General features: G+C 40.4%; 1 protein-coding gene across 1 annotated transcript in view; it reads left to right on the top strand.

The window, feature by feature from the left end:
* rxfp2l (relaxin family peptide receptor 2, like) overlaps positions 1-26933 on the top strand; it is a 61747-nt gene that overhangs the window by 14177 nt on the left and 20637 nt on the right. The window contains exons 4-13 of the mRNA XM_067406924.1: positions 12918-13023; positions 13366-13437; positions 16799-16870; positions 17491-17562; positions 17878-17949; positions 18117-18191; positions 22534-22605; positions 24021-24092; positions 24859-24930; positions 25197-25268. Coding sequence (XP_067263025.1) covers positions 12918-13023; positions 13366-13437; positions 16799-16870; positions 17491-17562; positions 17878-17949; positions 18117-18191; positions 22534-22605; positions 24021-24092; positions 24859-24930; positions 25197-25268 — 757 coding nt within the window. The remainder of the gene's footprint in view (positions 1-12917; positions 13024-13365; positions 13438-16798; positions 16871-17490; positions 17563-17877; positions 17950-18116; positions 18192-22533; positions 22606-24020; positions 24093-24858; positions 24931-25196; positions 25269-26933) is intronic.

Raw genomic sequence — 26933 nt, 5'->3', positions numbered from 1 at the left:
TATGTAAATATATTTGTATATTAATATAGGCCAGGCTTAAAAGGCACACCAGAGGGATGTTTCATAAAACAAGATTAGAAAACAGGCCAGGCTTATTTTACTTAGTCAGACTTGTTGTCAGCAAATTCTGTTTCATAAATCAAACTTAAATTAGTTCAGACTCACTTACTCTGGCAACTTATGCTGGGAAATCCGAGCAGCTCCTCTAACAATGACCAATAGGAACGCAATGATATTACAGCTGACTCTCTCACATACAATTATTTGACTTTATTAACATATATTAACATACACACACAAACAAATATATATATATATATATATATATATATATATATATATATATATATATATATATATATATATATATATATATATATATATATGTGTGTGTGTATAGGTGTGTGTGTGTATATGTATATATATAGATATAGATATAGATATAGATATAGATATATATAGATATATTTGTGTGTATATATATATATATATATATATATATATATATATATATATATATATATATAGACACACACACACACACACACACACACACACACACACACACACACACACACACATATTTACTAAATAGTGCTAAATAAAATTTAAAAAAAAATCATTCATTTAAAGAGGAGTAATTTCTTAAAAATAAAGCCCACTGAATCATTCTCAGACTTAATGCTGACAACAATGGAAGCACTTGGGAGAGAACTGTCAGGAGACTTATTTCTTAGCACAAAAGAGGACAGTGGAACAATTACCAAATCATTGTTTGTGAAAATATAGCAAAAGTAACACAGAAATTAAAGGTGCTCTAAGCGATCCTGGGTGGAGTAACTTCCCGTTGACGTTCGAAGTGTTGTCAAACAAAACAGAGGCTAGCTAGACCCTCCCTCCGCCTCCTCCTCCCCTCCACTCCGTGCTTCCTGAAACAGTCACGAATGCGCATTTAAAATCATTCTTGTCGGTTATTGGCTGAATTCACTATATATATATAGTGAATTCAGGGGACACTTTTTGCTATTGAAATGACTGGGAAAAAGTGTCCCAATCAACCTGAATTATATATGTAGTGTGTGTGTGTGTAACCTACAGGTTTTCTTTTGTTACTGGCTAAATGTTTCGTGCCCAATATTTAATTAGATTGTTTTCAAATATATGAATACATTTCTCTCTGGTTTTGTTTGGCAGCTGTAGTATCTTTTATGGTTATTAGAAGAGCAGAAATTAAAATCATAAAATTAAAAATTAAAATGGACAGATAAAATTTTAATTGGTAAGATGAATCTAAACAATTGGCCCAAGGTATATTGATTTACCCCATTACAATAGTCCATTTACAGTTACTATCATAAAAATACACTTACTTTATAGGTTTAAAATTGTACATAAGGCACATTTAATGTCCAACATCAAATATTTTAGCGAAATGTATATTTTAGAATTATTGCGCTTCTATTGCATTCCGTCTGTTTAGCGCGCATGCGCGCAGCAGCACTCGTTCACTGTGAAGTTTAGCCTCAAAATGGAAATATTTGCATGACTTTCTAACATTAACAGATGGAGAATAAACTTCTGAAAAGTAAGTTATGCACTGAGGAAAACACTATCTCAAACACATAAAATAGCACAAAATGTATGCCGTTTCCTATGGTGGATCGATTTGATCCATGATTGACCTCTAGGGCTGCTTAAAAGAAGCGTGCACGCGAAATTATCTTGACGAGGTAAACCAGAATCGAATTAGTGGGACTGCGTGAACTTCAGTTACCTTTTATGAAAGGTGGGGCTTATTTAGCCCCACCTCATTTGTTAGGTTAATTCAAGTCAGGTTTTGGAGTTTAATCCTCGCTTTTCTTAGCATCTTTTATGAAACAGCCCTCTGAGCATGGCTCTTTGCTGTCTTTCCTCTGTTGAGAGACAGGATCATATTAGAACTGTGTGAGTACGAGCAGAGGGCAAATGCGAAGACCTTCTGCAGCTCTCCACAGAAGCAAATACTCATCTTGAGTATCTAGTCTTCATGCAAAAGGTATTACTGCAGTGCAGAGTATGGAAAAGGACAGGGCCCGAGGGTGGAAGAGCTAGGTTCAGGTTGTTTTATTGTGGGAGCAAAGCACAAGTTTTGCTTGGGGACAGCCATCTCGGAGTCTGATGATCTGACACGTTCTCTCAACAGACTGCAAACAGACTGGGCTAAACGAAGTCACCAGGAAGGTCATACATACTGATTTGTGCTATTCCATGTAGGGCAGCTCCATTATAGATGAGAATCAGAACATTTCTGCACAACTTTCTTCCTTAAATTTAAATTCTACTTTCTGTTAACCAAGTGAAGCCATTTAACTGAAAGGTTCTTAGCCCACCTATAAGCTGTATGAAGTCAGCAAAGTGTTTGCTTTCTGTCTGCCTCTCAGTTTACATAAATTACAGTTGGCTGCCAAGAGGGCTGGTGTAATTGACCTTAATGGCACAAACTTAGTGGCATTATTACCCAGCATGACTGAGGAAACATCCAAGAAAGCTTTTAGAGATCAATGGGAGAATAGGGTGATGGTGGCAACATGTACTTACAAGGGAAATATACTTATTATAAGCTTGCCGCTTGCCCCCTACCATCACCTATCACTGAAGACACCGGCAGGTGCAGACAACTATTTTCTAGAGAATAAGCAGCACTGGGTTCAACATATGATTTATTCTCATAAAAGTGTGTGTGCAATAAAAGCATATGCCCACAGACTCCAGTTTGAAAACCCCGGTTTATACAGTTATTCAGTAGAACAGCAAAACTGTCACATACTGTAGGTGGATGGCTGGTTGGGCTTGTCAGAGGCGGTCTTTCTAACTGCAGATGTTATGCAGCACTTAACGGGATTTCCTCCTTGTTATGCATGTCTCTAGAGCTTTGGGTATAATGGTTACCGATAGACTGCTGCTGCTTTCAGGAGGAAGCTGTCCTACGTAGGCTCCCAGGGGTTTGATACTGCTCACAACACTATTCTGTAAATAGCTGGCTGATTTCTGAAGAGGTTGGTCATAACTGTACTGCTGTTTTAAGCGTATTGTAGAGAAAATATTAAAACAAAAGTCAAATGTATCTGTTTTTACAGTGTTCATGCCTTAACCCAGTTCACGACTACTAATACTGCAAGCCTACAATATTGTTTTATATTTTTAGTTGAGTTGAGTCAAGAGTTCTGAAGCAAAAGTGACTGAAAACCCCCTGCAATTTTATGTTTCAACCACAGATGGTGATAGAACAAAGTCCTGTAGTGCAGCTTTCATTAAAAAACACTATATTCATGCCTCTATCTCTGTTTGTCTACATGCATGTTGATTTGCAAAGATGTTTGAAATTATGTTTGATGTTTCTTTAAAAGCAAATGGAGACAAATTGAAGCATGATCAATTACAAAATGCTAACCTCAAAAAATGAGTTACATAGATTCTGTGCATCTCTAATATTAGAGAGGAGTACGTTCTAAAGTCTAGGAGCATAGGAAGCCCTGTCCCATACAGATCGCAAATGTGTCTGTGGGACAGCCAGTAGACCAGCTTGAGAAGAACGCAAATTATGCTTGGGTGTATATATAACGTTAAAAGTGCAGACAGATACTGAGGGGCCAGACCATGCAGTGCCTTATATGTCAGTGCAAAGACTTCAGAAATTGGTGTGATGTATTCATTTCTCTTGACTCCATGTCAGGATCCTAGCAGCAGAGTTTTGTTGACAATAGAGATTGGTGGAAATGTTCAGGTTGTGGTTCTCAAAATGTTCTCTGTCAAAGCTAATTTTATGATCTTTTTAATTCTTTGCATGGACACACAAAACAAAGAAAAGCTATTTACAGTAGCACAATGTTGCAGACAATAAATACACAAGGGACAGTAAATATAGACTATAACATTGGACAAATTAAGCAAAAGTCAGCTAGTGCAACATCCTTTAATGATGACAGAGTGAATTAGTACGATAATCATCACAATTTAGAGGTTGAGTTAGTGTAGATCATTGAGGTAGATTATTAATTATTAAATGGCTAGTGCAACACATGATGCAACATATGTGCAATGTATGTGGTCTGTACAGGTATGACATGCAGGGTTGATGAATTCTGACTCCCTGTAGCAAGAAAATGCTCCCATATATGTTCCTTAGCCTCGGGTCTGAAAGATAAATGGGGTCTTTCCTGATGGTGGAAGGTTTTTTTCCAGTTTTTACTATCCGTTTCAAGGCTTTCCTGTCAGCACCAAAACAACCTTCATAGGCCAGATAGTGAGTTTGTCACTCTCTACAAGCCCTGCGGAGCATCAGATGGGATGAAAAGTTCCTATGTGAAGATTGCTGATTAGGATGTGGTGTAAAATTGTTTTGAAAGCTGAATTGAAATCAATACATGTTTTATTTTCCAGGTGACTGCATTTGAGATGGATAGCGGTTGATAAGGCATTCTTGGTTGAGTGGTTATTTCTGTAGGTGTTTTGGTGAAGGTCCAGAATAGCTGGGATAGAGGCTTTGATATATTCCATGACCTGCTGCTCAAAGCACTTTATAGCAATGGAAGTGATTGCCACAGGGGAAATTTCAGTTAGAAAACTTTCACTGGAACAATGATGGTAGACTTTGAGCAGGTTGGGGGCAGTGGTGGATGAAGTACACAAATATTGTACTTGAGTTAAAGTACAGATACCCTAAAATAATACTTCATTAAAAAGTATTAGTAGTACAACGGGGCTAAAGGCGCCTTTGATTTTATTTTCCTCTAAACCACTAGATGGCATAAAAACTTGCCACAGCACTTTCCTAAACATCCGTTTTTTCAAAATGTACATGCAAATTTGTCTGATCCTTGACGCGATCGCAGGCAGCAAAGCAAAGCAAAGTTTGATATAATATTTGATGTTTTTTTAAAATGTTGATTCAAGTAGCAAATAAGAATCCATTAAATTAATGTTTGTATTTTCAGACAAAGGTCTTCTTAATGATTTTCAGTTTTGTTCAAGATAATTCAAGCCACAATATTTCAATAACAGAAGAATATGTAAAAGTATGGTATTTGGGGTAAAAAGCGCCCCTGCTGTTGGGGCAAAAGGCACAATAATTAACATGATAATGAATAGCTGTCTGACTTTTCCATTTCTTGACATAACATGGTTAGACTCACATAGCAAATATCATATATCAAATTAGGTAACCATATTAGAGATAATACCCATATTTAAAATATATTAATCATATCATAATAAAATATAATTTATTGTTACTACTGGAAATCTATATTAAATAGGCTATTATGGGATCTCCTTCATTGCTTTCAGAATCTTTACTTTTTAAATTTTATTTTGTTTCTGTATTTTTAAAATCTATTTTTATATTTTATATAGAAAAATAAATATCACATAGGCCTATTTTAATGACAGTATATTTACTGAACAAAAATGAATTCTTTTATTCATCAAAATAAACAGAAAATAGTACTGTTACAGTACAGAAGGGACAGAGACTGACTTTCACAGGTAATGGAGCTTTATTGAAGACCAGTATGAGCAATGGCAGGAGTGCAGGTGAGTGAGCAGTGAAGTAGTGCAGGTTCTTGAGATAGAGAGTGATGACAGAGTTCTTTTGTGGTTTCAGATACCGGTGACCTTGGAACTGGAGACGCTGGAGATACAGAGCACTCACACAGAGAGGAGAGAACACACGAGGAGATTCTTGGAGACAGGTAAGTAGATCGCGGGGAGTCCTTAAGGTAAGCATACAGGTAAGTTAATGCAAACAAGACCGGACATCGAGTGGTGTGTGTGAGTGCTATTTATGCTGGCTGTGATGAGGTGCTTGATGAGGTGCAGGTGTCGGTGATCAGTATTCTGGTGATTGGGTGCGCTGTGATTGGTGAGTGGTGGAGCCTGACATGTCTGTAACAGTACCCCCCCCCCCCCCCACAGCCCGCTCCTGAGGGCCGAGGACCATCCTCTTGCACGTCGAGGTGGCCATCCTCTTGTATGTGGGGCAGGTCTGTCAGGGTGATTGGCGTGGAAGGTAAGTAGCAGATTGGGATCGAGGATGTCATTCCTGGGGACCCAAGAGCGCTCTTCAGGGCCATATCCCTCCCAGTCTACCAGGTATTCCAACTGGCCACCACGGCGCCGGGAGTCCAAGATGTCCCGTACCTCGTAGGTGGCTCCGTCTTCCACGATGAGTGGAAGGGGGGGGTTCGGCGGCTGTCTCTATGGCAGTGAGTAACCCTCTCAGTGGGATTAGATGACATGACTTGGAGGATCGATGATTACTAGAATGCAGGTACAGGCCTCGGATGCGGGTAGATCCGTTACGAAGTCCACTCCAAGGTGTGACCAGGGTCGGTTTTGAACGGGCAGAGGATGGAGCTTGCCGGATGGAAGATGGCGTGGGCTCTTGGAAATGGCACACTCCCTGCAGCCCTGCACGTACCTTCTGACATTGGATGCCATACTCGGCCACCCTTCCCTTAGCAACGAGAGGGTTTCATTGACCCCCAGGTAGCCAGTGCCGAGCGAAGAGTGGGCTGTGTGAATTAGTGGAGTGCATCGTGCTCGAGTGATGTGCAACAAGCCAGGTGGACAACCCAGCGGAGGGTTAGTGGAGGCATTGGAGGAGGGGATGGTCTCTTCCGACCAGGAGATGGGACTCACGATGATGGAGCTTGGGAGGATGGATTCAGGTTCAGCGGTGGTCTCTTCAGGAGAGTGAAGTCGAGAGAGTGCATCTGCTTTGACATTCTTTGATCCAGGACGATAGTAGATAGTGAAGTCAAATCGGGAGAAGAATAAGGCCCAGCGTGCTTGTCTAGGATTTAATCTCTTGGCGGCTCGTAAACATTCCAGGTTCTTATGGTCTGTTAGCACAAGGAACTGATGTTTGGCTCCCTCCAACCAATGCCTCCACTCTTCTAGAGCCAATTTCACGGCTAGGAGTTCTCTATTCCCTATGTTGTAGTTGACCTCCGCCGGGTTTAGCTTGCTGGAGAAGACAGCGCATGGATGGAGTCTACTTGGTGTCCCCAGCTGCTGAGACAAAACTGCTCCCACTTCTGTGGTAGAGGCTTTCACCTCCATGACGAAAGGGAGGTCCGGGTTAGGGTGGACGAGGAGGGGAGCGGTGGTGAAGGCTTCTTTGAGGCTTTCAAAGGCGTTGGTGGCAGCTGGTGTCCAGGAAAGAGACTTGGGCTGGTTTCGGAGCAGGCTGGTGAGTGGATGGGTTATGGAACTGTAATTCTTGATAAATCGTCGATAGAAATTAGCGAAACCTAGGAAACGTTGGAGTTCTTTTATGGATGTTGGAACTGGCCAGGTCTTGATGGCGTCCACCTTCCCCTCGTCCATCTGGATGCCACTGTGATATATGATGTACCCGAGGAAGTGAACTGAAGACTGGTGGAATGAGCACTTTCCTGCCTTGAGGAATAGATGGAACTGGCGAAGTCGTTGGAGGACCTCCGCAACGTGGTGGCGATGTTCGGCCAGGCTCCGGGAGTATATCAAGATGTCGTCGATGTGTACCAGCACGAACTTGTGGAGGAACTCCCAGAGCACCTCATGTATGAAATCCTGGAATACAGAGGGGGCGTTGACCAGGCCATACGGCTTAACAAGGTATTCATAGTGGCCGGTGGGCGTGATGAAGGCGGTCTTCCACTCGTCCCCCTTGCGTATCCGGATGAGGTTGTACGCGCTGCGGAGGTCCAACTTCGTGAACACAGTGGCACCACGGAGATGTTCCAGGGCCGCTTGGACGAGAGGAAGGGGATAACAGAACTTGACAGTAATTTTGTTCAGGGAGCGGTAGTCTATGCATGGCCTCAAGCCTCCGTCCTTTTTTGCCACAAAGAAGAAGCTCGAAGCAGCAGGGGAAGTAGACTGGCGGATGTATCCTTGAGCAAGGGCCTCTTTGATGTATTCCTCCATGGCCTTCTCCTCCGGGATGGAAAGGGGATAGATCTTACCCCATGACACTGGCTCACCCGGAAGCAGATCGATGGCACAGTCCCATGGCCGGTGTGGAGGCAGCTTGGAGGCTCTCTGCGGGCAGAAGACGTCACTGAAGGGGGCGTAGCATTCTGGGATCTCGGTGGAACGTTTCTCAACTGGATTCTCTATGGAGGTGGCACAGATGGGTAGATCATGAGAGGATGGCACTCGAGGAACTGGAAGGTCAGAGGAACAATGAGAGAAACAGGTTTCGCCCCACTTCAGGATCTCGCCGGTTTTCCAAAAGATGGTAGGGTTGTGCTGCTCCAACCAGGGACGCCCTAGAACCACGTCAGAGGTGGATTCCTCCAGAACCAGCAGATGGATGTTTTCCAGATGGAGTATACCGACACGTAACTGAATGGGACCCACACATCAGCGCACACATCTTCGGCTCAGAGGCTTTCCCGTGATTGAGTGGATCTGATAGACAGACGGAGAGGGCGTGGTCTTGAGTTTGAGCTGCCGGCAGAGGGCACCGGAGATGAAGTTGCCGGCTGACCCTGAATCGAGGAGCGCCACCACTGGAAGGGAAACACCAGCAGCAGTAAGGTTGACAACGGTGGTGAGTGGTTTCATTTTATTGAGAAAAGGAATAATGACACTCACCATCGGTCGTGGGGGACGAGTTGGGCACGCAGAGATGATGTGCCCAGGCAAACCACAATAGAGGCAGAGGTTCAGGGTCAGGCGTCTTTGGCGCTCTGAAGGAGTGAGGCAAGAATTCTCTATGTACATGGGTTCGTGGGCGGTGGAGGGCTGACGGGTTCAGGTCGGTGGAGGAGGTGGTGAAAGAGTGACTGGTCCTGGTGTTCTTCTATACACGACTGCATACGGGAGGCAAAGCGGATGGACAGCTGGATGAAGCACTCGAGGCCGATGGAATCCTCGTATGCAGCGAGATGCAACCGCACCTGAGGATCCAACCCTTGAAGGTAAGTGGTTATGAGGGCTTGTTCATTCCATCCACTGGATGCGGCTAACGTTCTGAACTGCAAGGCATAATCATTAATAGTCATGGAACCTTGTTTGAGATTACACAATTTCTCACCAATAGAGGAGTCGAAGGAGGGTTTACCAAACACCTCCCGGAAGTGGGACACGAAGGAAGCATATGAGTGAATGACGGGACCATTTTGAGACCAGATAGATTCTGCCCACTGTAATGCCTTACAATTGGGAAATGACGCTACCTTGGATGTATCGCTGGGGTAGAGGTGCGATTGCATCTCAAGGACCAGTGCACACTGCAGGAGGAAGCCGCTACAGTCCTCCACCGATCCTGAGTAGGGCGCTGGTCTGGCCATGAGACTGGTGTGTGCTGGCGGAGAGGGAGAGGTGACGGTGTTTGCGGAAGTGCTGACAGGTGATGGTGGAGGTGTGCTGGCGGTGAGAGTTCGTCGGAGAACACCCACGAGTTCTTGAAAGGGATCCGGGGAGCTCATACTGGCCTCGCGCTGTTATGGTCCGGTCTTCTGTTACAGTACAAAAGGGACAGAGACCAACTTTCACAGGTAATGGAGCTTTATTGAAAACCAGTATGAGCAATGGCAGGAGTGCAGGTGAGTGAGAAGTGAAGTAGTGCAGGTTCTTGAGATGGAGAGTGATGACAGAGTTCTTTTGTGGTTTCAGATACCGGTGACCTTGGAACTGGAGACGCTGGAGATACAGAGCACTCACACAGAGAGGAGAGAACACACGAGGAGATTCTTGAAGACAGGTAAGTAGATCGCAGGGAGTCCTTAAGGTAAGCATACAGGTAAGTTAATGCAAACGAGACCGGACATCAAGTGGTGTGTGTGAGTGCTCTTTATGCTGGCTGTGATGAGATGCTTGATGAGGTCCAGGTGTTGGTGATCAGTATTCTGGTGATTGGGTGCGCTGTGATTGGTGAGTGGTGGAGCCTGACGTGTTTGTGACAAGTACAAACTTTGCTAAAGTTATTCTTTTGAACAAGTATTAACCTAGTCATTAATAAAACATTATTTTAGCTAAAGTATTTGTGTAAATACTGTGTGCCTTTTACCCCATGCTGGGGGGCCTTTTACCCCAAGGCCCCCCAGCATGGGGTAAAAGGCACCTAATACATTTATAAGATTTTTAAACAAAATTAACCACTTTATGATTTTTTTTGTCAGACAAAATATGTTGCTCCATCAATGTCCAATACAAACATATATATTTTTCCTGCAATCATATACTTTGAGAGTAGTGAAAAGCACATGTTTTCTTAAGGTGTGCCTTTAGCCCGTTGTACTTTGAAATTTCATTCACAAGTTCACTCAAGTGGCAAAATTATTGTTTACTAGTCATTTATTTAGCTGATTAGTTGATATACTCCATCATCCTGCTCAAAATGCATATTTTAAGAAGAAAGCATAGGTCCGACATGATTATGAATTATTATGAGTCAGCTTTCTTTAGCTCTGAAAATCACGTTACTTCTGATTATTGGTTCATTTTGAATCAGGAAAAACAGTCATTTGAGATCAATGAATCAGTTGTAAACTGCTGCATTCAGATCAGCCAAATTCACAGATTAACTATTAAATAAGATTTGTGAATCGGTTCATTTGTATTATGTATTATGCTTTTTTATTTTATTCAGCCCCAAACAAACACATAAGAGTACATGAACCCCCAAAGGAAAACTGTTGATGCACTTTCTGACTATCAAGCTTAGATTAGGTGAGACAGACCCAGTTGTCTCAGAGCCTGAATGTGTCGGAAAGAGATTTTCAAACTCACTTGGGGATTAAGCTGTAGATGTCTCAAATGTGTTGAGTGGGCTGAAAGAGGTGAAACTACCTTCCCTGTCAAACTTTATGAACCATAATGGACAAACAATATGTGAGAAGAAGACTGACTGTAGCAATGTTTTTGCAATTAATGATTTTCTTTGTTCTGGTGGCCACATTGAAAATATTGTGTTTTTGATGAGGTGTTCAGAGGTAGAATTTTCATTTTTGTTAAACATATTAATAAAAACAATAATAAAAAAAAAAAAAACAGCATTGAGCTAATATGAGATATTTTTCTTACACAAATGCATCACTTTGCTTCAGAAGGCCTTTATTAAAGGGATACTCCACCGTTTTTTCATATTAAACTATGTTATTCCCTTAACTAAGACGAGTTGATACATATCTCTCTCGTCTCAGTGTGTGCACTAAATCGCTCTGTCTTGCGGCGAAACTTTGTTAGCACTTAGCTTAGCCCAGTTCATTCAATAGGGGCCAAGCAGAGAAGCTACCAAACACCTCCACGTTTTCCCTATTTAAATACAGTTACTTGAGTAGTGTAACTCGACCTAGGACGGTGACACAAAACAAAACGTTGCGCTTTTCTAAGCGTGTAAAATTGATAACTATATTGTATGGCGAAATACCATAGCAAGTGCTCGGGAGCACTTTGACTTGGCGCAGTAATCCTCCTCCCATCCTGCCGCTCCCTCTCCTCCTCTCTCTCATTTCCGTCAATAGAACCAACGAGACTTTTACAGGAGAGGGAGCGGGGGCCAGTGAGAGGACTTTTCACGAGTGAAGATATTACTGCGCCAAGTCAAAGTGCTCCCGAGCACTTGCTATGGTATTCCGCCATACAATATAGTTATCCATTTTACACGCTTAGAAAAGCACAACGTTTTGTTTTGTGTCACCGTCCTAGGTCGAGTTACACTACTCGAGTAACTGTATTTAAATAGGGAAAACGTGGAGGTGTTTGGTAGCTTCTCTGCTTGGCCCCTATTGAATGAACTGGGCTAAGCTAAGTGCTAACAAAGTTTCGCCACAAGATTTAGTGCACGCACTGAGACGAGAGAGGTATGTATCAACTCGTCTTAGTTAAGGGAATAACATAGTTTAATATGAAAAAACGGTGGAGTATCCCTTTAAACCCTTGAGCCGTGTGGTTATCTTTTATGATGGATGGTTGCACTTTTTTGGGCTTCAAAATCTCATCCTCTAATTACTGCCATTATAAAGCTTGGAGGAGCCAGGACATTGCATTTAATATAACTGTATTCGTCTGACAGAAGATTGTCATGTACACCTATAATGGCATAAGGGTGAGTAAATCATGAGATAACTTTTTAAAATGAGTGTGATGCAGTGTTTTTTTTTTTTTTGTTTTTTTTTTTAAACTGAACAAGAATACAACCGGAGCAATTTAATACATTAATGAGAAATGTGAAAAAATCTGGGGGTATGATAACATTTCCATAGTAAATGGGGACTTTACATTTAAATCATTCTCCCTCTCTCTGTTTTGTTTCAGTCTCTCTTTCTCTGTCTGATTTCAACTTCACATCAATACACATCGTTTGCGCAATTTATCTGGATTAAGCATGAAACATAGCAATTTATTTAACTAGGAAACAAAAGCTTTCAAATGGTCATGGTTGTGAAGCTCTGCTGTTTTTAAATGGATTGAACAAGGCATGAAAAGAACCGAAGCACAGATTTTATACACTAATGGGAAACACAAAAAGGGTTTGAGAGGGTTTGAGACTACAAAAGCATGTTTTGTCATGTTAATGGAAGGAGTTATCTGTTTGGGAAGACATTAGGTAATCTGTCTCTTTGTCTCTTTCATGATTTCTGTCTTTATCAAATTATTTCTGAAGTATAAAGTCAATACCCATCAGTACAGTCCCTGCAGATGAAACATTATAGCCTGTCTCATGATAACACACACACACACACACGCTCTCTAATTATACACTTAGTACCTTTACAAGTACACATTACCATCCTTATCTAAAATGAAATGAAATTGCCTGGCCAACCATATTCATTATTAATATGGAAATTCTAGCTTTGCAAATAGTACCATGCAGCATTTATTTTCAATGAGCAGTATTCCTGTGGGTTTTTAATGACCTGTTTCTGTGTGTGTGTTTTCAGTGTTAGATGTCTATCCAGATGTGTGTCATTGTGAGGGTCGGAAGGTGAACTGTAATGGCAAAAACCTCCTCCATGTACCTGCTGTGTCGTCTAATGTAACTGCACTGTAAGTATAACACCGGCAGAGATCAAGAGACCTTCACCTCTGTTATACATTACAGTCGGCTTTAAATGGAAGTTGAGATAGTCTTTTCTTTCCTACTGTAAAAAAAAAAAAAATGTAGGGCAGGACATGATTTTGTTCATTTTGAAATGACTGGATTGTGGTTTGCTATTGTCTATTGGTAATTTGATGAAAGACTATAAATCATTTGTAATAAATACTGCAATATTATGCTAAAAAAATATCACTAGGACCAGCAACCCACCGTAGACTGGGAACGAGACGCAAATCACTATATTTGTTTTCCAAATGTAATAACTGTTATCCCCCCCATTCTGCCCTCAGAGAGCTGAACAGTAACAGAATTGAATCTCTCTCTCGTGATATGTTCATCCGCTATAGACACCTGGAAAGACTGTGAGTGACACTTCATCCTTTCATTTCATCTTCTCCTCTCCTAATCCCTTTCTCTCTTCTCTCTTCTAAGCTTTTTAAATGTCTGAGTCTCCTTGCCTTGAGCTCAAGTCATGATTTATGAATGATGATTAGCAACAGCTTTGCAACGATTAATTTTTCCTTTTCTCTAAAATACAAAGCAGAGAGCTGTCAGAATACGTTTTGTATGTGTGTGTATACTTAAAAGTTGAAAAAATAACTTCAACTGCATGTAAAAAAAGGTAAACCTTTATTTTACAGTGTCCCTGTTACACATTACATGTACTTACTATAGTAATAACAGTAAATTATTCATAATTCCATGCAACCAACCCTAAACCAAAACCTATACTTATTTTGTGTTGTTAATAAATATTACACAGTACTTATATGTATACTTACACTGTAACAAGAAGACCTTAAAATAAAGTGGCCTGTTGGGCAGTTACTTTGAATGATAGTCTGACTCTCACTGATGTTAGCGAGACATTTAAATTATATACAGTTGCAAAAAAAAGTATGTGAACCACTTGCAGAATCTGTGAAAATGTGAATAATTTTAACAAAATTAAGGACATAAAAATGCATGTTATTTTTTATTTAGTATTGTCCTGAGTAAGATATTTTACATAAAAGATGTTTACATATAATCCACAAGACAAAAAAATAGCTGAATTTATTAAAATAACCCCATTCATAAGTATGTGAACCACTGATTCTTTATACTGTGTGTGGTTTTCTGGATGATCTACGACTGTTTGTTTGTTTCGTGATGATTCTTCATGAGTCCCTTCTTTGTCCTGAGCAGTTAAACTAAGCTCTGTTCTTCAGAAAAAATCTCCAGGTCCTGCAGATTCTTCAGTTTTCCACCATCTTTTGTATATTTGAACCCTTTACAGCAATGACTGAATGATTTTGAGATCCATCTTTTCACACTGAGGACAATTGAGGGACTCAAACACAACTATTAAAAAAAGGTTCAAACATTCACTGATGCTCTAGAAGAAAACACGATGCATTAATAGACGGGGGGGTGAAAACATTTGAAATTTGAAGATCAAGGTAAATTGTATTTAATTTGTCTTCCGGGAAACATGAAATTAAAAAAAAGGTATATTTAAACAAAATAAGAAAAATTGTGACATCTTCATTTTCACCCCCCGACTCTTAATGCATCGTGTTTTCTTCTGGAGCATCAGTGAATGTTTGAACCTTTTTTTAAAAGTTGTGTTTGAGTCCCTCAATTGTCCTCAGTGTGAAAAGATGGATCTCAAAATCATTCAGTCACTGCTGTAAAGGGTTCAAATATGCAAAAGATGGTGGGAAACTGAAGAATCTGCAGGACCTAGAGGATTTTTCTGAAGAACAGAGCTCAGTTTAACTGCTCAAAACAAACAAGAGACTCATGAAGAACCATCACTAAACAAACAAACAGTTGTAGATCATCCAGAAAACCACACACAGTATATAGAATCAGTGGTTCACATACTTATGAATGGGGTTATTTTAATAAATTCAGCTATTTTTTTGTCTTGTGGATTATATGTAAACATCTTTTATGTAAAATATCTTACTCAGGACAATACTAAATAAAAAGTAACATGCATTTTGTATTATCTCCTTTATTTTGTTAAAATTATTCACATTTTCACAGATTCTGCAAGTGGTTCACATACTTTTTCTTGCAACTGTGCTAAAAAAAACATATCTGTGTTCTAATGATTTTTGCCTCAGTGAGAAATTTACCATCAGAATTTGATCTATGATGGCAGCATATTCTGAATACTGGTTGCATATAATTATTAATATTTCTCATCCAAAACAAATGTATAGGAATAAAATCACATTTCTAGTTCTTATATAAAGCAAACAACACAATGACATACACCTACATATTCCTAATATAGCACTAATGTAGGTGAAAAATAACACATAATACAGTTTCATGTCCAACAATTCACTTGACATTGGCATATGTGGAATTAAAATAATTTCAAACCTTTCCCTTACAGTTTTTGCTTTCTGTTGACAAAAAGCCCCCCACCCCCCACCCCCTTAAGTGTCGTGAAGGTTTTTAAAACGCAACTTTCTTTGTAGAGTTCAGACAGGATGACATTTTTATTGTCCATCAAAGTTCAAGAGTGTAGCACTTGGTATAGCCAGACAACATTTACTCTCAGACAGACAAAGAGAGAGAGAAGCTTTCGCAAGACATCTCATCAATTAATCATTATAAATGACAGACATTGCTTAGAAGAATTCATAATAAAGGTAAACATCATATGTTCTGTCATGGTTTGATGTAAATAAGCAAAAAAGAGAAGTTTGAAAAAGAGTCTTTGAAATATTTAAATGTTTCTGTTCCCACAGCAACCCACAAAACAGATATATCTGTACCCACAAAACAGATATGTTGCTTTTGATCTACATGCCGTTTCTGTCAGTTCATTGATTGTATAATGAAAGTTTTTGTATCTAATAACTGATATGCTATTTTTAGGGAATTATGTTTCAGATAAAGGGTTTATAAGTGTACTTAAACATTTAGGGTTGTTAAGATTTATAAAGCAAATACAGGTGTAATGTGGGACTATTATTACAATTTAAAATAGCTGTTTATGTAATTTATTCCTGTGATGGCAAAGCTAAATTTTCAGCAGTCATTACTCCAGCCTTCAGTGTCACATTCAGAAATCATTTTAATATGCTGACTAGGTGAAATGAAATAGACATTTTTGTAACATTATAAATGCATTTAGTGTCACTTTTGATCAATTTAATGCATCCTTGCTGAATAAAAGTATTAATTTCTTTTAAACGGTTGTGAACATAATAATGATATTTGTCAGTGGGGTTTGTAAATATCATATAACATCATCATGACCCATGACTCATCCAATCATTATCTTAAAATAAACCCTCACAGGATGATTCCACAAAGCACAGGGGTCTTATATAATCCAAAGGGGTTTATTTGCAGTAAAGAGTGGCTGAGTGTACATTATACCAGTTATTACATGATTACTTAGTTACCAAATAAATAAATAAATCGACATAGAATATTGATTTAAGTAAAAAGTACATGAAAACCATGAAGAAAAAAAGATATAAAAAATATATATTTTATGTGAGAAGAACCATGAAGTGCAACGAGAATCATGAAACTAGCATAGAATTGAATTCGTTACCAGGCACATGGCAACCAAATATAGATTATACAAAAAGTTTAGACAAAAATATCTGACCACAGGATGCCACGATTGTTCAAAACTTTTTAATGAGGCAAAATACACACAGTGCACCTACAGTAATGACTAACTGTGAATATTCTTTCTCTCTGCAGACATTTGGAAAGTAACAGTATAGAAATTATCTCCAAGAGGGCATTTTCAGGACTGATCTCTTTGCGTAAACTGTGAGTAATGTATGAATGAACAGTTCGCTGGCTGTGTGTTTGACTGTGCACAATCATATCAATGACACATCAAGTATAACGTTACATTGATCCTTCCCTGAGTTCCTGTTTAGTGAATGTATAACTGTACATCACTATCTGTGTATGTAATTATGAGCTCCCCATCCTTTTCTTCCCATCAGTCAGTCTGAGGCTTTCATCATCCACCCATTCATCCATGTAAAAGAAACAGAAGGAGAAGAAGGATGTAATAATGAGGATGGAGGATTAGGCTCGATTCAGGCAGAACAGATCCATGATCAAAGAATGAATTTTAATGCACCGTAATGCTGTTGTGTGTATGCTTCAATGTACCTGGGCTCTTAATCTCAGAGACCTGCTTCTGTATACACAACTGGTGATCTAATCAACATTATACTAACATTAATCAGCCAACTAGAGGGAGGAAAGAGAGAGAGAAAAAGGAAGGAAATCACTGACGAGAGGCAGAAGGAACAGCTGTGTAGTTATATTGTAGATGGCCTTTGTAATGACAAAACCTTAACAAAACCCATTTAAACATCTGACCTCCGTTAATGTGTACTTCTCTTTGTCTTGTTCTGTCTCTATCATTTTTGCAGTTTTTTGAGTCAAAATAGGATTGCGTCTCTAAAAGCAGGAATATTTGGTGACCTCAGCAGTCTGGAGTGGTTGTAAGTAGAAAAACATAGACACCTACACACTCACATGGTGGATGAAATGAGATGATAGGTACGATTCAAATAGGCATTGCTATTTTCTTGGTCTCATTCTTCTTGTTTATTAGGCTGTTTCTTCTTGTTTTCAATCAGACATAATTGATGGATTGTGTTTGCTCTCTGTGAAAATGAAATGCAGAATCATTTCAATTAATCTCTGCTTTTTCAGGGCTCAGATTGAGACTTTGAGGCTGACCTGCTCTCATTACCAAACAAAGAGCTTTTCAGGGTCACTCTTTTGAATATATCTGTGTTTGTCTGCGTGTGTAGGATTCTGGACGAGAACAGAATATCTTCTCTGCGTCAAAAGTCTTTTGAAGGCCTGAAATCATTATTTTTCCTGTAAGAGTAACCTTTTTTTTCACCTTGACAAATAGATAAAATAGATTTTACAAGAGAGGAGGATAAATAGAAAAATGATGCTTGTCAAATGTTTTTCATTTATTGTAAACTGACTACTCTGTTGATTGTGTTGTGTAGCTCAGATGTGCATTTATGTATTTTTGCAGGTCTTTATTAAATAACTCTGTTGAACAGTTTCCTAAAACCTCGATTTGCCTTGAGATGCCCCGTCTGAACTGGTTGTGAGTGATAAATATGACACTTGTCTTGCATTACATCTTAAATAAAGTGGATTCATAAAGTATTTACATATACGTATACACAAAGTAAAATTATTTTACAAAATGTGTTTAAAACAATAAATGTGCTGTTAATTAAAATCATAGTTAAGATAAAAATGCATTTGGACACTTTCTGGTTGTCAAACATTAGTGGACCATGGTTATAATTGCAATCTACTACTCTTCTCAGGTATCTATATGAACTTGAGGGGAACTGACTTTATACATCCACTAAAACATCCAGTTAGTTAAGAATAATATCAAAAATCATTTGTTTGTGTAAACTCCTCTTGTAATAGTTACTCTTATCATTGGTTTCTCTGGTGCTAGGAGTAATAGTATATATCCGGCTTGCGAGCTTTCCAACCTTGTTGGTGCTCAAATGTGGGCAATAATTGGGTCAGTTAATTGTGGAAGTACAAGCCAATTTTGCAGCGCTGTTTCTGTAAATGTTTTTTTTTTTTTCACTGGGAAGTAAGTTTTGAGTTCTGAGATTCACAGTATATTTTCTTAGTGTAATCAACAAAAAATTTATTCCTCATAGTACTGTATGACCCCTTTAGGTGTCCAAATGTGGGTAACTATAAGTAACTTTGCAACTACTTGTCAACTAACTGTCATTAGAATATAGAATATCTGTTTAATATCTGCTTACACTTTATTTCGATGGTCCCCCAGCAGACAGTAACTGCAACTACATGTTAACTTACTAACCCAAACCTCAAAGGAATAGTTAACCCCCCCCCCATAAAAAAAAAGTGGTCATTAATTACTCACCCTCATGTCATTCCAAACCCATAAGACTTTTCGCTAATCTAAATGAAGATCTTTTTGATGAAATCTGAGAGACTTCTGTCCCCCCCATAGACAGCTATGCAAATGAAACTTTGATGCTTCAAAAAGTATATAGAGAGATTGTAAAACTAATCCATTTGAATTGAGCTATTTAGTCCAAATTTTCTGAAGAGACTTGATTGCTTTTTATAATGAACAGATTTAATTTAAGCCATCACATTGATCAGCAAACATAAACAAAAGCTCAGCTGAACCTGAATCACATGGAGTCTTACAGATTTTTAATGATATGAAGGTGAGTAATTAATGACAGAAATTTCATTTTTGGGTGAACAAACTCTTTAACACCTAACCCTAACCTAAGAGTCTAGTACAGTCTATTAATACTCTAACCCTCTACAGCACAGCGTTGCCCTCAGGCAACAAAGTTTTCTTAAGCCCTATGTTTAGTAAATTTTTCTTTAAATGATTACAACCAATTAGAAATATCAAGAAAGTACCAAAGAACAGTTCAGTAAGGTGTTGGAGTCAGTATCAAGCACCATTTAAAGGTGTCGTGTTCTGACACATGGTCACAGGAGCACATGGTGTGAGGATAAGGCAAGATTATTTGCTTTAGTAATCTTACTTAAAACGACATGTGCATAAAAAATATGTGTGTGTTTGTGTATGAAGGTGTAGAGAAGCCTTTAGTCAGGTTTTATGAAGTTTTTATTTTTATTTTGCATGTTCAGAAAATCAGTTCCCTTTCGATATTTCACTCGTACTGCATATGGGGGAAAAGTCTCCCTTTTTCCCCGCTACTGAAGCCTTTTCAATAACGCAGTGTAACTGCACCGTCATTGGTTCACTCATAGGTCACTGATAAGTTGTTGAACCAATGGCGGCGCGGCTCAGCTGCGCGGCCTATGAGAAGAGAGCGCGCGAACATACCCGCCAAAAGGGGCGGGGTAATGTGCTATATAAGCGAGCGTTTCTCCATAGGCCATCAGTCCTTTCTCCTTCAGCGACGACTGAAACTTCTCTTCGCTGATCCTCGCAGAAGCCTGCTCGCTGAGAAAGAAGCTCGCCGCCTTTGAAGAAGCTCTGCCGCCGTCGGAGAGGCCCCGCAGCAGACCCAGCTGACTCGTCGGCTCCTTGCAGCGCCCGCGCCCTCGGCGACTGCCGCCTTCGCGACGTAGTCGAGCCGCCGCCTCCCGCTCCCGCGAACCGGCCGCTTCCCAGCGTGTCTCCTGCCGCCATCGGCGCGCCCTGAGAGCATCTTCCTGCGGTTACTTTACCACGCCTCAGAGCAACTTTCCAGTGGTTTTCACCGCACGAGCCCGGCCCTCGCCGTTAAAGAGCCTCCCAATCGCCGTTTTCACGGCGCTACCGGCATTTTTCAATGCCTCACCACTGTGCTACGTGCAGAGCCCCGCTGCACGAAGATGACGGACACAGGGAGTGCGTTGGATGTCTGGCCTTTGCCCACGCGGATGATGCGCTTGCCGGCGGCTCATGCCCACACTGTGAGTGCAGTTTAGCGTCTCTGCGCTCGTGGGCCGCCTTCTTCTCCGAGAGCGACCCCCCTGTTCATGCCCTCATATCTCCCGTGCCTGCCAGGAAAAGATAGCGGGGCAAAACAGTTCAGCGCATGGAGACGGGCGAGCACACGTCAGCCCAACGCCTGCATGCCTCGCCCTCTCCCCACAGAGAGCAGACCCCCGTCTCATTCTCCCGCCCAGACCAGCGACCCTCGGTAGATGCGAGCGACCTCGTTTCCTTCGGTGGATCGGATGAGGAGCCGCTCTTCGACTCTTCCTTATCCATGGCGGCCTCTGAACATGAAACGTGGGCTGGCGAGCCGGACGACCCCGCCCTCCTGCCTTCATTGGAGCCTATTGATCACGGCACTGGCATGGACGCCGAGTTATTCCGCATCCTGTCTAAGGCCGTAGAGGAACTGGACCTCGACTGGGCTCCACCAGAGGAGCCATCGCGGAGCCGCTTGGACGAGTGGTTTCTTCCAGGCCGCCGCCAGGCCCCTCACCAGCGCTCCGCCCCGTTCTTCCCCGAAGTCCACGACGTGCTGACAAAGTCGTGGCGCGCCCCTTACTCTACCCGCCTACACACGACCCACCGCTCGGCCCTCACCGCCCTGGACGGCGCGGAGAAAAAAGGGTACGAACACCTGCAGCCCCTGGACGAAGCAGTGGCCGCTCATCTCTGCCCTCCCGCGGCCGTGGGATGGAAAGCCAAGAGAGCCCTCCCGTCCAAACCCTGCAGGACCACCTCCACCCTAGCAGGAAGAGTCCGGTATCGATGCGCCTGCCTTTAAGGACCTCTGCAGCGCTACTGACCTAGCCCTGCGGGCCACGAAGGCCACGGCCCAGGCCATTGGCAGGTCAATGGCCAGCCTTGTTGTGCTGGAGCACCAACTATGGCTGAATCTGATGGAGATCAAGGAGCAGGACAAGACGGCCTTCTTGGATGCCCCCGTGTCCCCGTCAGGACTCTTTGGACCCGCGGTGGAGGGTTTCACAGAACGCTTTACTGCGGGGCAGAAGTCCTCTCATGCTATGAGACACTTTTTGCCGAAACGTTCCAGCTCCGCGTCTGCCTCTAGCTGCCCCAGGTCTGCACCGGCTCAGCAGACCAAGCCCGCCTCTTCTGCTTCCCAAGCAGCACCGCCCAAGGAGCAACGCCAGCGCTCGCGCTCTTCTAAGCGCTCCTCCTTCCCCAGGCGCCAGGGACCCTGGCCCAGGATTGTGCTGGACCCTGTGACTCCTAAGTCATCCTAGTCTGAGAAGGAAGAGGATTGGGGGAGGTCCCACCGCGGCCGGACCCCCCCAAAAAGGCTCCCGTGCAAACTCCCCTCCGCCTCGTTTATATCTGGGCGCGGGAGAAACACAACCTGCTGTATCACAGCCTTTCCGGCAGTCTGATCAGCTATTCGTTTGTTTCGGTAGTCGCACCAAAGGGTCCCCGGTCTCGAAACAATGTCTATCGCGATGGATCGTTGACACTATAGCTCTTTCATACTCCTCTGTGGGCGCTACTTGCCCCATCAAAGTTAGGGCCCATTCAACTAGAGGAATGGCTTCGTCGTGGGCCTGGTCCAGTGGAGTCTCAATCAAAGACATTTGTGAAGCGGCCGGCTTTTTACTTAATGATTTCTTGAATTTTTTTTTTTATTATTTGATTTTGATGATAATTTTCTCTATGACTGTACCATTGTCGCACAATGTTGCAAAAAAAATAAATTTATCAATAAAATGTTCCCAAATGAACCAAAACATTATTTTTTTTTTCATGTGCCATCAACGTGTGCAGTAGAGGGCTAATGACTCAAAACTCAAAAGTTAATTATAGTTCGTAGAATGTCTAAAATGGACCATTGGAATAAATTGTAACCCAAATATGCTTGGGGGCCACCGTTTTTTTCTAAACCAAAATCTTGATATTTACTAATTTTGACTCAATTGCTTCACATTCCAGTGATCAGCTGCACGTGTTTTTTTTATTGCAGGGAAATGGAGGGAAATAGAATTTCATCTCTCTGGGCATCAAGTTTTAAGAACTGCTCCTCTCTCACCGTCTTGTGAGTAACCACAAACCACACACACACACACAATGTAAACTGCAGTGAGAGTGTTGTGGGATCCAGGGTATTTATATTATAGAGTGTTTATTTGTCACAGCTGAGTGTGGTAAAAGGAGAGAGAAGCGGGACTCATCTAAAGCTCCTCATGAGTCTCTCGGCTCGGCTGGAAACACTTACAAATAAATGCAGATTTAGGTTGAAATGAATAATTTAAGAGCAGAGCAGATTAAAGACATCGGGAATGAATAAATTACAATAATTACTCATGTTTTAGATGTACGTGTTGATATGCATCACGAATATCTAGTGCTGTGGTGTAAGGCCTTTGATTTGATCTATCAGTGACATTTGAAGGACATACTGTCCTAAGGGACGGAGCTCGCAGCATCACGACAGCTTCTCTCTCACTCTTCCACTGTATTTTGGTATTTCTTCAACTCCAGGCACTTTATGGGCCAGGGGTTGTTTTTAATTAAAAGTAACAGATTTAAATATTTCATTATTTATTTTTGCTATTTTTTAATTGCCTTTTAATTATATACTGTATCTGACTGTTTTACCCCAGACACAATTTAATTTAATTTCCACCACAGAATGCTATTTTGTACAGTATATAGATTTACATGATCTGAAATTTAGTAGAAATTAAATGTGTTGGATAAGAAAATATCAAATAAATTACATAATTCTCCTTTGATGTATGTACTGTATGCTGGCCTATCATTATTGGACAAATAAACTACTGTGAGCATGCAATGTGTGTTTTAAGGGATTTTATTTTCTTCTTCCACAGGGCTATAAGTGATTATGTAATCATTGAAGAAACTCCCATTGACACCTTAATGAAAATGTACATTTCATCAAAGGGTTAATTATTATTCTAGCATTTGAGAAACGGAATGATCTTTTATACTTGTACAGAAGGATATTACTAAATAGTTGAAGTGACAGTGTTTGTTTGTTGTGATATCTGATCCAATTCATTCACTTTATTCCTCAATTCAAAGCTGTTTCAGATATCACAAAAGAGTATTTCTTCAAAAATGTAAATATTTCATGTGTTTGTTACATCCAGCGCTTTTCAGACCTAATCTGTGACTGTTAGTTTGTCCTTCTATAAGCATTATAGAAAATGTTCGAGATAATTCCTGGAACATGGTGATATGGATGGTTCTTAAGTGTTCTCTTCAGACTCTCTTAAGACTCAGAGATAGAGACAGATCTGATTTACATATAGATGTAGGGTGAATTCAGGGTGATTGGGACACTTTTTGCCATTGAGATGACTTGGAAAAAGTTTCCCAATCAACCTGAATTCACATTATATGACTTCATTCTGCAGCACTGAAGGAATTGGTGAAAAGGGGGATTTTGAGACAGTGTTATTATATGCGTGTCTTTTTCTGGTTTAGAGCATTGAGGAGAAACCACATCAGCACCATTGAGGAGGGAACATTTGCAGACATGCAAAGATTGATAGACCTGTGAGTATACACACAAACACACACAAACACACACACACACACACTAAGTGAAGGCATTTATTTCAATGTAGTCCAGGGATTACATTTTTTGTCATCATTTTTTCATTTCATTGCTTATAAAAAATGTTAGTGCCAGCGAGAATGAGAACTCTATTTGTGAATTTTAAGGGTTAGTTCACAAACAAATGAAAATTCTGTCTCTCGTTCTTGTTTACTCACCCTCATGTCATTCCAAACTTTATTTCTTCCCTTGAACACACAAGAAAAGAGATGTTTATCTAGTTTAACTATTTCCCATACACACACACACACACACAAAAGCAATGAAATGAAATGAAAAGCACAAAAGGGCTGAAGTTGGTATACATTCACAGATGAGATCTGACAGCTAAGATCGCGGCCAAAATTTTGAGTCAATAAGTATTGCTTTTCACACTATCATATGGCTTCTGGAGACTTGGAATATAGTGCACATGTTTGGTATATGAAGCACTTTTTTCCTTAATTTTTGGAGCTGGACCTCCCTGTTCATGTGTTTGTTTTGAATAGAAAAAAAGACATTCGTCATATCTCTGCAGGGATTTGAAGGCAGAGAGAGAAAGACAAAGAGAGACACCTGCTGACATAAATGTCGGAACAAAGCTTCTATTTTAAGGATTTTTTTTGTTTGTTTGTTTGTTTGTTTGTTTGTTTGTTTGTTTTATCTATTTAGTGAATAATTAAGGAGAAAAATGAGCTGCTGAATTTGCTGTGATTTGATTTACAGAGACGTGTCTGTGAACCAGATTAAAGACCTGCCTCCATCTCTGTTCCAGAACCTCCAGAACCTCAAACAGCTGTGAGAGCCACATTCTGTACTTTATTATTTATGGTGCAAATTGTGTCTAAAACTCATTGTTTTAAGCTTAAAAACTATGCAATTTTTTTCTTGAGGTCCCTCATTGGTGCAGTGTTATTCACTTGTATCTGTGCTGATCTGCCCAGTTATTCATTGATTGGTTGAAAGCCTCTTTGGATGAAGTGACAGCCCTTATGAATCACAGAAGCATATTATGGATTTTATCAATAACTATTTTACTGTTTGTTTGTGTGTGTTTGTTGTAGGAATATCTCCAACAATCCCCTGGAACACATATACAGCAATCAATTTGACAGTTTGGTGAATCTGCAGTCACTGTGAGTAAACAGGAGTAAACACAACATCAGTTATGTTATTATAATGATGCAGTGTATTAGGAGAGAGCTTGTAATTATTCATGTGTGTATGATGTTTGCAGAAATCTACATCATAATTACATGACATTCACATCTGGTTCATATCTGTCTCAGCAATGTCAATGACCTCAGACTGTTAATCAGAGAATAATTAAATATCTAAAGCCACACTGAATTAGCTCTTTGTGCTGGTTCTGATTAGGCAGCCAATCATGCACACACATTGCAAACACATATAATTTTAATATTAATTGATGGGTTTCATTCTAAGAGTATAGTTTTTAATAATAAATAACATCTTTGCATGTTTTATTGGAGAACGTGCAGGTTTGAAAAGCGTTCAGGTCATAGCATTTTCCATACAGTGTCTTGAAGTGAAGCAGCTCAGTGTCGTCTTCACACTTTTGCTGGATTGAGCTCTGTAGATCTGGACCACGTGATTTACAGAAGTAGGACATGTTCCTGGATCGACATCATATGTTGTTTCTGGAAATTCATCCTTTCAGCCAATCATACTCAGAAGACATTTTTTATTGCTCAGAAGAGCAGGAGACTCCTTAAAAATTCTGAGGCAAAATAAAGATTGAACCAAATTAAACAGTTGTTGGCATAAAGTACATAGAACTGTAAAATAAATGAGAGCTTATGAAACTTTTGTATGAGTCCAACTGAGACTACAAGGATCTAAGCAGAACAATCGGAGTAGAAGGACATTAAACAAAAGTTAAAGTCACCATTTGCTCTTGATTTAATCTCCTTTCTGTCTAGGAGAAACAACTGAGATATTAAATAAATCTCATTTATGATTTTTCTAAGGGTAATAAAAATTCAACTTAATGTGAACCCTAACTATAATCCTAAAATCAGATGCCAACAATTGGTTGATGGTGTTCCAGGTTGTATATGAAAGGACATAGATCCAGGAAAAGTTTGTTGGCCTTGCATTTCTATATTGCGGTTTTCTGCAGCCCACTAAGCTATTTCAATCCCTAATGAATCCAGTTGACCAGGGTCAGAAATAAACAATTCCAGGCATCATCGCAAAAAAAGGACAGAGAGCAAAAACACAAGATTCTTAAAGGGTTAGTTCTCCCAAAAATGAAAATTATGTCACCCTCACCCTCATGCCGTTCTGTACCCGTAAGACCTTCGTTCATCTTTAGAACACAAATTAAGATATTTTTTATAAAATCCAATGGCTCAGTGAGGCCTCCATTGCTAACAAGATAATTAACACTTTCAGATGCCCAGAAAGTTACTAAAGACATATTTAAAACAGTTAATGTGACTACAGTGGTTCAACTTTAATGTTATGAAGCGTCGAGAATACTTTTTGTGCATTAAAAAAACTAAATAATTACTTTATTCAACAATATCTAGTGATGGGCGATTTCATAACACTGCTTCGAAGATTTATGAATCTTTTGTTTCGAATCAGTGGTTCGGAGCGTGTATCAAACTGCCAAAGTCACGTGATTTCAGTAAATGGGGCTTTGTTACATCATAAGTGTTTCAAAATTTCAGTGGCTCACCACTGGGGGGCATGACTTTGGCATTCCGAACCACTGATTCGAAACAAAAGTTCCCTTTCAGTTGGTCACGTTCGACGTACGTCAGTAGTGACCG

Source organism: Chanodichthys erythropterus, chromosome 13, assembly GCF_024489055.1.
Source record: "Chanodichthys erythropterus isolate Z2021 chromosome 13, ASM2448905v1, whole genome shotgun sequence".
NCBI classification, from domain to species: domain Eukaryota; kingdom Metazoa; phylum Chordata; class Actinopteri; order Cypriniformes; family Xenocyprididae; genus Chanodichthys; species Chanodichthys erythropterus.
The sequence above is the reverse complement of the archived record's forward strand: the minus strand, read 5'-3'. Positions and strand labels throughout refer to the sequence as shown.